This window comes from Cnephaeus nilssonii, assembly GCF_951640355.1.
Source record: "Cnephaeus nilssonii genome assembly, chromosome: 10".
NCBI lineage: Eukaryota > Metazoa > Chordata > Mammalia > Chiroptera > Vespertilionidae > Cnephaeus > Cnephaeus nilssonii.
This window is the reverse complement of record NC_137081.1, coordinates 5,936,080-5,949,844: the sequence shown is the minus strand read 5'-3', so window position 1 is coordinate 5,949,844 and position 13,765 is coordinate 5,936,080. Positions and strand designations below refer to the sequence as shown.

Below are 13,765 nucleotides of genomic sequence, written 5' to 3'. Positions count from 1 at the left end.
TGTCAGCTCCTCACCCTCACACCCTCAGCCACACACACGTCCTCACCAGGACGAGGTAAAGGCACTCATGTAAAGCAATGGCTTTGACTCTCCACCGACCTTAACGAACACCTAAGTAAACCCCCTCGCAGATGTGCAATATTCTTTCTAACACACCCTTGTTCCTTCCTAGGTTATTCCGATGCTGCAAGAATTTATAACCAACAAGCTGGGGCGCACGTTCATTGAACCGCCCCCCTTTAACCTGTCCAAGGCGTTTGCAGACAGCAACTGCTGTGCGCCCCTGATTTTCGTGCTCTCTCCGGGGGCCGACCCCATGGCCGCCCTGCTCAAATTTGCTGATGACCAGGTGCCTTCAAATAGATGGAGTTATCTATGTGTGTGTGTGTGTGTGTGTGTGTGTGTGTGTTATGTGTGTGTGTACATTTCTCTCTCTCTCTCTCTCTCTCTCTCTCTCTCTCTCTCTCTCTATATATATATATATATATATATATATATATATATATATATATATGTACTTGCTTATACTTGAAATGCTAAGGGGTGAGGAAAAGGTAGAAATGTGTCACTCACTCAGCCCTTGAGAGACTTGGGACATCGGAGGCTGACAGAGTCCCAGGACATTGCTATCTAAGCGGCCACACTGATATGAGAAATACTCCTTATCGCAACCATAAAACCAGAATGCGGGCCGGGGGGACGGGGTGGGGGATCGGCTTTGCTTTCCCTTTGGGGGGAGGGGCATCTTGTGACCTAATGTGCCCCGTGTGTGAGCTGGGGCTGATTTTACAGATTCGAGCCTCATGACCTGGGGGCCCCCTCTGGCCGGCTTCTCTCCCAGCCTCTGAAGGGGACCTCCCCCGACTCTCTAGAACAATCCTACCTTCCGGGCACTTTGCCGGGTTCTAGTCTAAGAGGCGCATTTCCAGGCTTTTCAGCGGTGAAATGGATTTGCTGTCGATGTTCTTACCTCAGACATCCTAAAACAAGAAAATAACAAACAAGCGGTTGGCATTTTTGAGTTGACATTTTTCCCTTTCGGTCTAATCAAAATAGCAGTTTACGGCAATAGTGCCGATATTTCTAAAACCACCTCCACTTGTCCGGAGCACTTTTTGCTGTAGCTGTTTCTGGCACTTTCTATCTCAATGTTCACAGCAGTCCCACGAGGTACATGATGCGGCATTCGTTTGCAGATAGGGATGCTGAGCGGGGAGAGGAAGGAGCTTCTCAAAGCTCACGTAGCTGACTGGCTGACATCCTCTGTCCCAGGCCAGCTGAGCGGTTAATGCTTTGGTTGGCTGCACTCCTAGAGACCGGAGGACCGATGGAGGAACCGAGCACTCGCTGGTGGTTAAGAGCCAACTTGCTCTTTGCCTAAGCGGTTATAGGGTTCGTATTCAGTAAGGCTGTTTTAGGGCCGCGTGTGTTCAGGCCTCTGAAGGAAGCTACATAACCCAGTAGTCACATGGCTCGTGGTGACGTTTCCCGTCCTAATGCTGTTTCTTCCCCTCCCCCACCTTGCTTATCCTCGCTCACAGGGCTACGGGGGAACGAAGCTTAGTTCTCTGTCTCTTGGCCAAGGCCAAGGGCCCATCGCCATGAAGATGTTAGAAAAAGCGGTCAAGGACGGGACGTGGGTGGTTCTTCAGAACTGCCACCTGGCCACCTCTTGGATGCCAACCCTTGAGAAGGTTTGCGAGGTGAGATGCCAGTTCATTCTCCTGGCTTGCATTCCCTCAATATAATTAGCGCTATCCGTACCAGGGAAGCAATCCCTTCTATCCTATAACTTGGAGGGTGGCAGGGGGGTAAGTGCTGGGCCACAGGAGGGGGGGGGGGGGGCTGGCCTTGGGAGCCGCAGGACCAAGAAGAGCGCACAGTCAGGCCTTGCTGAGTCCCTCCTCACAGGAGCCAGGCTCATCCGGGGGGCGGCCTCGAAGAGTGCAAACCACAGGGCAGACAGAACCCGCCCGCTTTTCACAGCCCCGGGCTGAACCCACAAAGGAGGCTCTTCAGGGGACATGCACGTGGCCCCCCTAAACTAATGCAGGCCAAGAGACAGCTTTTCTTTCATTCGCTCCTCACCCACGTGGCCAGTGATCCTGCCCCCGCGGGTCTGAAGCCAAAGGGCCTCCTCCCACCCCCTCGGCACTGGTCCCGGGACTTCCCTCTTTTCCAGAAAGAAAGCCCCTCGTTCAGCCCAGTAAACAGGACACTTGGCGCCTGATTTCAGTAAACAGAAAGGAAACGTGTCCTCTCATTACCCAGCCCTCCTAACTCAGAGCCTCACCTCCGCAACAACCAAGGCCAGGCCCTGACCGGCACTGTGCAGGCCCGCACTGACCCCCAGGCGCCAGGCGTCCTTCCTAACTCACCCCCTCCCCGCTTTCCACTGGGCGCTCACCATTGCTTTACTGATGGAGATTTGCACGTTTAAAACCAGACCCACCGACAGGACAAGGCAGCGAGAGCGGGGCCCTGGCCTTCATCCCCGTTCCCGCAGCCGCAGGGCAGGCCCGACTCGCCCCTGAACCAAGCAGCTCCTAGCGATGTGCTTCCTGCTCTAGACCCACCCGTTCTCCTCCCTTCTGGAACGCTCTCCCCGCTGCCTGGTGTCACATTGACCGATCCGCAGTGCGGTGCGTGTGCTCACAGCATGGCTACAGCCAAAAATACAAATAAAAAGGATTGTTCTCCACCCAGCTCTGACGCGGAGAATCCTTCTGTCCATGTTTCACCAACACCGAGAAAGACACACGTGTTGGGGGATGGTTTGGCCTTTACTGCGACCAATTCTGAATGATGCAGCCCCCCTGTCTTCTTCATGGCTCCATGGTTTAACGGTGTCAGCCCCCTGTTCCTGGGGGAGGGGGAGGTCCGGTGTTCCGGCTTCTGCCTTAAGCTGCAGCGCTGGGCTCTGTTTTGTTGAAATGCCTCCCTCCCTCCCAGCCCCCCCCCAGCCCCCCCAGCCCCCCCAGTCCCCTCTAGCCCCCCCAGTCCCCCCAGCCCCCCCAGCCACGTGATCCGGAGGGTTCCCGGTGATCTTACTTGTGCTTCTGTATCCGACTCCTTTTCCCGCAGGAGCTGAGCCCCGAGTCCACGCACCCGGACTTCCGAATGTGGCTGACCAGCTACCCGTCCCCCAACTTCCCGGTGGCCGTCCTGCAGAACGGGGTGAAAATGACCAACGAGGCCCCCAAAGGTCTCCGGGCCAACATCATCCGCTCCTACCTCATGGACCCCATCTCGGACCCCGAGTTCTTCGGCAGCTGCAAGAAGCCTGTTAGTGACGCTAAGTCTTTGCCCAGCCCCGGGGGTGGGGGTGGGGGGGGGGCGGGGGATGCCTGCGGCCAGGACAGCTCCACCCTAAACGGCCTCCCTCCCGCATGCGGCGCCCTGGGCTTTGTTACTGGTTATTGACTGTGCTGAGGTCAATGTTATTCATGTTTTATTTTAATTTTACTGCCGGCCCGTCCCTGCTCAGCTGGGCTCTTGGGGGGCGTCGTCAGTAACGCAGCCCTCTATTGAGCGAGCCGCTGCGGGCCGTTCCCAGCAGGAACCCGCGAGCTTGGAGCATCTTGTTTGAGGATATGAACCGAGCCATTTGCTGGCTGGAGCCCCATCTCTAAATTAAAATATAAAAACGTCTCCTCCCTCCGTGGGACTAGAAGGAGAGCCGGATGGCTTTGCCCGGATGGATGGGCTCAGAGGGTCTTTTGCAGCATCTTCCCTAAGCCCCCCGCCGCGCTCCTGATTAGAATTCCGGGGTGAATGTCTGTGACCCAAAGTCGTCTCCCAGCGCTTTGCCGTAATTAAAAATGGAAGAGCTGCGTTTTAAGGGAGGTTGTGAACCTCGGGAAGTTTCTGCCATTAGAAAGCTCACAGTCTTGATGTCGGAATGTGTTTTACATCTGCATCAAAAGGAAACATTAAAAATAAAGAAGTACTTTCATTAAACAAAAGTCCTGGGTACTCAAAATAAAAGCATGTGTATTTAAAACGAAGTCAGACCTTCTCCCGGGCTTCTGAGCCCTGGGTCTGGCTAATGTTCGCATTGGGCCCTGAAGGGCAGGTCACTCCGGGTCGGTGGTGAGGGCGTTGCCAGCCGGTCAGGGCCTTTTTGCAAAATTGTCCTCCCTTTAGTCTCCATCAAAGGTCTCTCCAGGGCAGCGGTCGGCAAACTCATTAGCCAACAGAGCCAAATATCAACAGGACAACGATTGACATTTCTTTTGAGAGCCACATTTTTTAAACCTAAACTTCTTCTAACGCCACTTCTTCAAAATAGACTCGCCCAGGCAATGGTATTTTGTGGAAGAGCCACACTCAAGGGGCCAAAGAGCCACATGTGGCTCACGAGCCGCAGTTTGCCGACCACGGCTCCAGGGATATTTGCGCGTCTTTGAAGTCAAGGCTGCGATGAACCACAGTCCAAAACAAAAGCCACGTCTCCTCAAATCCCACAGCAGCACATCATAATTTTTTGGTTTTAATTTTTTTTTATTTGGAAGCATGTTTAAACTCACAGGCAAGTCGCACAAGGAGTGCCCCTCAGCCCGGTGCCCACATGCGCCTCCCAGTACCAGGTCCCATGGGCAGGTGAGGCAGGTGTGCGGGGCCCCTCCCGAAGGAAATGCTCCCTGTCTGTCTGTCTGTCAGGGCAGAGGCGGCCTCTTACTCCGGTGCAGTTGTTAGTACTTTAAGGAGGATGCAGTGTTAGTTAGTACTTTAAGGAGGATGCACTGTTAGTTAGTACTTTAAGGAGGATGCACTGTTAGTTAGTACTTTAAGGAGGATGCACTGTTAGTTAGTACTTTAAGGAGGATGCAGAGTTAGTTAGTACTTTAAGGAGGATGCACTGTTAGTTAGTACTTTAAGGAGGATGCACTGTTAGTTAGTACTTTAAGGAGGATGCACTGTTAGTTAGTACTTTAAGGAGGATGCAGTGTTAGTACTTTAAGGAGGATGCAGTGTTAGTACTTTAAGGAGGATGCAGTGTTAGTTAGTACTTTAAGGAGGATGCAGTGTTAGTTAGTACTTTAAGGAGGATGCAGTGTTAGTTAGTACTTTAAGGAGGATGCACTGTTAGTTAGTACTTTAAGGAGGATGCAGTGGTAGTTAGTACTTTAAGGAGGATGCAGTGTTAGTTAGTACTTTAAGGAGGATGCAGTGTTAGTTAGTACTTTAAGGAGGATGCAGTGTTAGTTAGTACTTTAAGGAGGATGCACTGTTAGTGATTTAAGGAGGATGCTCTGTTAGTTAGTACTTTAAGGAGGATGCACTGTTAGTTAGTGATTTAAGGAGGATGCAGTGTTAGTACTTTAAGGAGGATGCAGCTGTTAGTTAGTGATTTAAGGAGGATGCAGCTGTTAGTTATTGATTTAAGGAGGATGCAGTGTTAGTTAGTACTTTAAGGAGGATGCACTGTTAGTTAGTACTTTAAGGAGGATGCAGTGTTAGTTAGTACTTTAAGGAGGATGCAGTGTTAGTGCTTTAAGGAGGATGCACTGTTAGTTAGTGATTTAAGGAGGATGCAGCTGTTAGTTAGTGATTTAAGGAGGATGCAGTGGTAGTTAGTACTTTAAGGAGGATGCAGTGTTAGTACTTTAAGGAGGACGCACTGTTAGTTAGTGATTTAAGGAGGATGCTCTGTTAGTTAGTACTTTAAGGAGGATGCACTGTTAGTTAGTGATTTAAGGAGGATGCACTGTTAGTTAGTGCTTTAAGGAGGATGCAGTGTTAGTTAGTACTTTAAGGAGGATGCTCTGTTAGTTAGTACTTTAAGGAGGATGCACTGTTAGTTAGTACTTTAAGGAGGATGCAGTGGTAGTTAGTACTTTAAGGAGGATGCACTGTTAGTTAGTACTTTAAGGAGGATGCACTGTTAGTTAGTACTTTAAGGAGGATGCAGTGTTAGTACTTTAAGGAGGATGCAGTGTTAGTACTTTAAGGAGGATGCAGTGTTAGTTAGTACTTTAAGGAGGATGCAGTGTTAGTTAGTACTTTAAGGAGGATGCAGTGTTAGTTAGTACTTTAAGGAGGATGCACTGTTAGTTAGTACTTTAAGGAGGATGCAGTGGTAGTTAGTACTTTAAGGAGGATGCAGTGTTAGTTAGTACTTTAAGGAGGATGCAGTGTTAGTTAGTACTTTAAGGAGGATGCAGTGTTAGTTAGTACTTTAAGGAGGATGCACTGTTAGTGATTTAAGGAGGATGCTCTGTTAGTTAGTACTTTAAGGAGGATGCACTGTTAGTTAGTGATTTAAGGAGGATGCAGTGTTAGTACTTTAAGGAGGATGCAGCTGTTAGTTAGTGATTTAAGGAGGATGCAGCTGTTAGTTATTGATTTAAGGAGGATGCAGTGTTAGTTAGTACTTTAAGGAGGATGCACTGTTAGTTAGTACTTTAAGGAGGATGCAGTGTTAGTTAGTACTTTAAGGAGGATGCAGTGTTAGTGCTTTAAGGAGGATGCACTGTTAGTTAGTGATTTAAGGAGGATGCAGCTGTTAGTTAGTGATTTAAGGAGGATGCAGTGGTAGTTAGTACTTTAAGGAGGATGCAGTGTTAGTACTTTAAGGAGGACGCACTGTTAGTTAGTGATTTAAGGAGGATGCTCTGTTAGTTAGTACTTTAAGGAGGATGCACTGTTAGTTAGTGATTTAAGGAGGATGCACTGTTAGTTAGTGCTTTAAGGAGGATGCAGTGTTAGTTAGTACTTTAAGGAGGATGCTCTGTTAGTTAGTACTTTAAGGAGGATGCACTGTTAGTTAGTACTTTAAGGAGGATGCAGTGGTAGTTAGTACTTTAAGGAGGATGCACTGTTAGTTAGTACTTTAAGGAGGATGCAGTGTTAGTTAGTACTTTAAGGAGGATGCAGTGTTAGTTAGTGCTTTAAGGAGGATGCTCTGTTAGTTAGTACTTTAAGGAGGATGCAGTGTTAGTACTTTAAGGAGGATGCACTGTTAGTTAGTGATTTAAGGAGGATGCTCTGTTAGTTAGTACTTTAAGGAGGATGCACTGTTAGTGATTTAAGGAGGATGCTCTGTTAGTTAGTACTTTAAGGAGGATGCAGTGTTAGTACTTTAAGGAGGACGCACTGTTAGTTAGTACTTTAAGGAGGATGCACTGTTAGTTAGTGATTTAAGGAGGATGCTCTGTTAGTTAGTACTTTAAGGAGGATGCAGTGTTAGTACTTTAAGGAGGATGCAGCTGTTAGTTAGTGATTTAAGGAGGATGCACTGTTAGTTAGTGATTTAAGGAGGATGCACTGTTAGTGATTTAAGGAGGATGCACTGTTAGTTAGTGATTTAAGGAGGATGCACTGTTAGTGATTTAAGGAGGATGCACTGTTAGTTAGTGATTTAAGGAGGATGCAGTGTTAGTACTTTAAGGAGGATGCAGCTGTTAGTTAGTGATTTAAGGAGGATGCAGCTGTTAGTTAGTGATTTAAGGAGGATGCACTGTTAGTTAGTGATTTAAGGAGGATGCAGTGTTAGTACTTTAAGGAGGATGCAGCTGTTAGTTAGTGATTTAAGGAGGATGCAGCTGTTAGTTAGTGATTTAAGGAGGATGCACTGTTAGTTAGTGATTTAAGGAGGATGCACTGTTAGTTAGTGATTTAAGGAGGATGCAGCTGTTAGTTATTGATTTAAGGAGGATGCAGTGTTAGTTAGTACTTTAAGGAGGATGCAGTGTTAGTTAGTACTTTAAGGAGGATGCTCTGTTAGTTAGTACTTTAAGGAGGATGCACTGTTAGTTAGTACTTTAAGGAGGATGCACTGTTAGTTAGTGATTTAAGGAGGATGCTCAGTTAGTTAGTACTTTAAGGAGGATGCAGTGGTAGTTAGTGATTTAAGGAGGATGCACTGTTAGTTAGTGATTTAAGGAGGATGCACTGTTAGTGATTTAAGGAGGATGCTCTGTTAGTTAGTACTTTAAGGAGGATGCAGTGTTAGTACTTTAAGGAGGACGCACTGTTAGTTAGTACTTTAAGGAGGATGCACTGTTAGTTAGTGATTTAAGGAGGATGCAGTGTTAGTACTTTAAGGAGGATGCAGCTGTTAGTTAGTGATTTAAGGAGGATGCAGCTGTTAGTTAGTGATTTAAGGAGGATGCACTGTTAGTTAGTGATTTAAGGAGGATGCACTGTTAGTTAGTGATTTAAGGAGGATGCAGCTGTTAGTTATTGATTTAAGGAGGATGCACTGTTAGTTAGTGATTTAAGGAGGATGCAGTGTTAGTTAGTACTTTAAGGAGGATGCAGTGTTAGTTAGTACTTTAAGGAGGATGCTCTGTTAATTAGTACTTTAAGGAGGATGCAGTGTTAGTTAGTACTTTAAGGAGGATGCAGTGTTAGTTAGTACTTTAAGGAGGATGCAGTGTTAGTACTTTAAGGAGGATGCAGTGTTAGTTAGTACTTTAAGGAGGATGCACTGTTAGTTAGTACTTTAAGGAGGATGCAGTGGTAGTTAGTACTTTAAGGAGGATGCAGTGTTAGTTAGTACTTTAAGGAGGATGCAGTGTTAGTTAGTACTTTAAGGAGGATGCAGTGTTAGTTAGTACTTTAAGGAGGATGCAGTGTTAGTACTTTAAGGAGGATGCACTGTTAGTGATTTAAGGAGGATGCTCTGTTAGTTAGTTCTTTAAGGAGGATGCACTGTTAGTTAGTGATTTAAGGAGGATGCAGTGTTAGTACTTTAAGGAGGATGCAGCTGTTAGTTAGTGATTTAAGGAGGATGCAGCTGTTAGTTATTGATTTAAGGAGGATGCAGTGTTAGTTAGTACTTTAAGGAGGATGCACTGTTAGTTAGTACTTTAAGGAGGATGCAGTGTTAGTTAGTACTTTAAGGAGGATGCAGTGTTAGTACTTTAAGGAGGATGCACTGTTAGTTAGTGATTTAAGGAGGATGCTCTGTTAGTTAGTACTTTAAGGAGGATGCACTGTTAGTGATTTAAGGAGGATGCTCTGTTAGTTAGTACTTTAAGGAGGATGCAGTGTTAGTACTTTAAGGAGGACGCACTGTTAGTTAGTACTTTAAGGAGGATGCAGTGTTAGTTAGTACTTTAAGGAGGATGCAGTGTTAGTTAGTGCTTTAAGGAGGATGCTCTGTTAGTTAGTACTTTAAGGAGGATGCAGTGGTAGTTAGTACTTTAAGGAGGATGCAGTGTTAGTACTTTAAGGAGGATGCACTGTTAGTTAGTGATTTAAGGAGGATGCAGTGTTAGTTAGTACTTTAAGGAGGATGCAGTGGTAGTTAGTACTTTAAGGAGGATGCAGTGTTAGTACTTTAAGGAGGACGCACTGTTAGTTAGTGATTTAAGGAGGATGCTCTGTTAGTTAGTACTTTAAGGAGGATGCACTGTTAGTTAGTGATTTAAGGAGGATGCACTGTTAGTTAGTGCTTTAAGGAGGATGCAGTGTTAGTTAGTACTTTAAGGAGGATGCTCTGTTAATTAGTACTTTAAGGAGGATGCACTGTTAGTTAGTACTTTAAGGAGGATGCAGTGGTAGTTAGTACTTTAAGGAGGATGCACTGTTAGTTAGTACTTTAAGGAGGATGCTCTGTTAGTTAGTACTTTAAGGAGGATGCAGTGTTAGTTAGTGCTTTAAGGAGGATGCTCTGTTAGTTAGTACTTTAAGGAGGATGCAGTGGTAGTTAGTACTTTAAGGAGGATGCAGTGTTAGTACTTTAAGGAGGATGCACTGTTAGTTAGTGATTTAAGGAGGATGCTCTGTTAGTTAGTACTTTAAGGAGGATGCACTGTTAGTGATTTAAGGAGGATGCACTGTTAGTTAGTGATTTAAGGAGGATGCACTGTTAGTTAGTGATTTAAGGAGGATGCACTGTTAGTTAGTGATTTAAGGAGGATGCAGCTGTTAGTTATTGATTTAAGGAGGATGCAGTGTTAGTACTTTAAGGAGGATGCTCTGTTAGTTAGTACTTTAAGGAGGATGCACTGTTAGTTAGTACTTTAAGGAGGATGCACTGTTAGTTAGTGATTTAAGGAGGATGCTCAGTTAGTTAGTACTTTAAGGAGGATGCAGTGTTAGTTAGTGCTTTAAGGAGGATGCTCTGTTAGTTAGTACTTTAAGGAGGATGCAGTGGTAGTTAGTACTTTAAGGAGGATGCAGTGTTAGTACTTTAAGGAGGATGCACTGTTAGTTAGTGATTTAAGGAGGATGCTCTGTTAGTTAGTACTTTAAGGAGGATGCACTGTTAGTGATTTAAGGAGGATGCACTGTTAGTTAGTGATTTAAGGAGGATGCACTGTTAGTTAGTGATTTAAGGAGGATGCAGCTGTTAGTTATTGATTTAAGGAGGATGCAGCTGTTAGTTATTGATTTAAGGAGGATGCAGTGTTAGTACTTTAAGGAGGATGCTCTGTTAGTTAGTACTTTAAGGAGGATGCACTGTTAGTTAGTACTTTAAGGAGGATGCACTGTTAGTTAGTGATTTAAGGAGGATGCTCAGTTAGTTAGTACTTTAAGGAGGATGCAGTGTTAGTTAGTACTTTAAGGAGGATGCAGTGGTAGTTAGTGATTTAAGGAGGATGCACTGTTAGTTAGTGATTTAAGGAGGATGCAGTGTTAGTTAGTACTTTAAGGAGGATGCACTGTTAGTTAGTGATTTAAGGAGGATGCACTGTTAGTTAGTGATTTAAGGAGGATGCAGTGTTAGTTAGTACTTTAAGGAGGATGCAGTGGTAGTTAGTGATTTAAGGAGGATGCACTGTTAGTTAGTGATTTAAGGAGGATGCAGTGTTGTGTCTGACCGCCCACTTGTTTTCCAGACTCCTCAGTGGCGTCCCTTACAGCCTGGCCTGTCCGCTACAGGGTTGGTCTGGGGCTCGTGTATGTTTAGTTCCCAGTCTCTCTGCCTTCTTCAGGCTGAAACATGTCCTCAGCCTTTCTTTGATGACATGGACATTTCTTCCTTTTTAAAAAAATATATTTTCATTGATTTCAGACAGGAAGGGAGAGGGAGAGAGAGAGAGAGGAACATCCATGATGAGAGAGGATCATGGATCGGCCGCCTCCTGCACGCCCCCTGCTGTGGACCACGCCCGCAACCCAGGCATGGGCCCTGACAGGGAATCGAACCCTGACCTCCTGGTTCATAGGTCGAAGCTCAGCCAAGGAGCCCCGCCAGGGGCAGGATGACATTGGCCTTCCTGAAGGCTCTGTCTGAGGGAGGGTCAGCACGAAGGAAAGGGAGGGGAGGGGAGGGGAGTGAGGTGGCGCCGCTCCTTCTCGTTCCAGGCGGAATTCAAGAAGCTGCTCTACGGCCTCTGCTTCTTCCACGCTTTGGTGCAAGAGCGACGGAAGTTCGGGCCCCTGGGCTGGAACATTCCGTACGAGTTCAACGAGACGGACCTGCGGATCAGCGTCCAGCAGCTGCACATGTTCCTGAACCAGTATGAGGTACCGCGGGCCGCGCTCTCTGTCCCCCGGAGTGTGTGCGGCCAGCAGGGGCTTCTGACTCACTGCTGCTCCGAGGGGTGACAGCAGGGCAGGCCCGGCGGCTCAGTGAGCAGTGCTTCAGCACACAGGTCCCGTCACTGCTGCAGGAGGCAGCCAGGGGGTCCGTTGGTCTGTTAGGGACGATATTTTATCGTTGATGTTGACGCATACACACCCACGGGAATCTGAAAAGTGATTGTACTTGTTTGGAAAAAGATTTGAGAATATCATAAATTAGCCAGGCTCCAAAATAGGGGGGTGGGGGAGCAGACTGCTTCCTGTCTGTTCCAGAGCATGACCTCATGTTTAGAGAAATGTCACTGTGCCGCAGAGGAGGGCACTTGGGGCCTAAGGAATAAGTAGGAGGATTTCGGGCACAAACTATGAAGAAGCCACAATAAAATGGCAAATACTGTGTGCCGATAGCAAGTGAGTATATTGTACATCTGAAACTAATATAATGCTAATATCCACTATACCTCAATTTTTTTTTTAAATGCCAATTTGTGGAAAGGTTTGGCTAACTGTAGTGATTTGGAACTGTCTTGTGGCCCATGCTAACTGATTTGGGAGTTTATTCCATGGCTGTTGGTGTGATATTAAGAGATTATTTGCATTTTAGAACGAAAGGCCAGTTTTATATCGGATGAGTTGAATTGTGTCCCCTCCTAAATTCACCACCTTCGGTTCCAGTTCTACCAAAGAACAAGTCTTATAATTTCCAACTCCCAGTGCAGTGAATTCCCCTCTACTGCCCACTTTTCCCTGGCGCCATTATTTCTATTGAGGAGGCTCCTCAAAGTGGAATCACTGAATACAGGAGTCATACACTTAAACTTGTGACAGATAACTAACTACAGGAAGGACATGTTAAGCATAAAAATGACCCAAAATATCATAAAGTAAAAGATTGCTGGGTTTTAGGAGAAAATATTTTAAAACTTTGCCATTATTAAAATGCCACAAACAGTTAAACATCATACAAATAAAAGACAAATGAAAATTGGAGAAAATGTTTAAAATTTATCTGACAGAGTGATTGGGTATCTTTATAAAGAGCTTTAAAAAATAGGAGGGAAAAAAGGATAATCATTCAGATTAGAAAAACACCTAGAAGAACAGAGTAGATAATTTAACAAAATAAGAAATACAAATGGTAAATGTTTTTTAAACGTCAATATAAAAAAATAAACTTAAAAACTACAAACAATGTCATCATTTGTCAATATGTTTTCCTAAATGACAGTGCTCAATTTTGTTGAAAGCACTAAGAAATAGAATTCTCTATACTGCTGGGTGTATAAGTATTTATGCTTAGTTTAAAAGAAATTGCAATATGAAAAGTTGATCCTGTTGCATGCATAAACTTTTAAAAATTCTGTATACAAGAGACTATAATAAAAAAGCAAGCCAACAGGAAAATATCTGTATAAATTTGATAAATAAAGGTCAATTTATAAAACAGCTTATAAAAATCAAGTAAAACTATTAAAACTTTAATTGAAAAATGAGTTGGAGGCTCATTCGCAGAAGCACAAATGTTATTAAACATATGAAAAAATTATGAGCCTCACTAGTTTTCTAGAAATGCAAATTATGACAATATTAATTATCTTTGGTTTATCAAATTACAAAAGATTTTCAAACTGAGTTTTACAACTGTTACGGCCTGTCAGGAGAGCAATTTGGTGACACTAACCACCTGCTCTTTATAAGCTCCTTTCCTTGACGTAGTGGCTTTCTTTTCGGAAATCTAGACGACCGAATCCTTAGAAACGTGATTTACTGAAAAAGGATTTCAAACAGTAGAAAGTTAAGAGCAACTGAAGTGTTCAGTATTAGAAGATAGTTATTAAAATAGTATTCTCAAAGTATTTCGTAAAATGGTACAAGATTCTCATGAGTTCATACAAGGTATTTTGTATATAGAGTGTGATTCAAATTGTCAAAATATATCTTCTTCTTCTTCTATAATAATAAAAGTGTAATATGCAAATTGACCGAACAACCAAACAGCAGAACGACCGTCTGGACGACAGTCCAGAAGACCACGCTATGACACCCACTGGCGCCAGGCCAGCCAGGGCGGGTGTGATGCTATTGGTCAGGGGGCCCTGGCATCGCCCCACAATCACCCCCACAGAGGGAGGCCCAGGCCACCCTCTGCGAGCAATCGGTGGGCGGGGAGGGGCTCCGCGATCGATCGCCCCAAAGAGGGAGGCCCAGGCTACCCAGCTGGTTGTGCTGCGGTAGGTGGGCGGGGCCTCCCTCTGGGCAGCGATCAATCACGGAGCCCAGGCCG

The 13,765-nt window shown here is 45.3% G+C and overlaps 1 protein-coding gene across 1 annotated transcript in view; it reads left to right on the top strand.

Annotated features, from left to right (window-relative positions):
* Window positions 1–13,765, top strand: part of DNAH7 (dynein axonemal heavy chain 7) — a gene marked incomplete at both ends in the record, with an annotated part of 165,773 nt that overhangs the window by 136,346 nt on the left and 15,662 nt on the right. Inside the window, 4 exons of the mRNA XM_079783090.1 lie at window positions 173–349; window positions 1,542–1,703; window positions 3,085–3,285; window positions 11,263–11,424. Of these exons, the coding sequence (XP_079639216.1) occupies window positions 173–349; window positions 1,542–1,703; window positions 3,085–3,285; window positions 11,263–11,424 (702 nt within the window). The remainder of the gene's footprint in view (window positions 1–172; window positions 350–1,541; window positions 1,704–3,084; window positions 3,286–11,262; window positions 11,425–13,765) is intronic.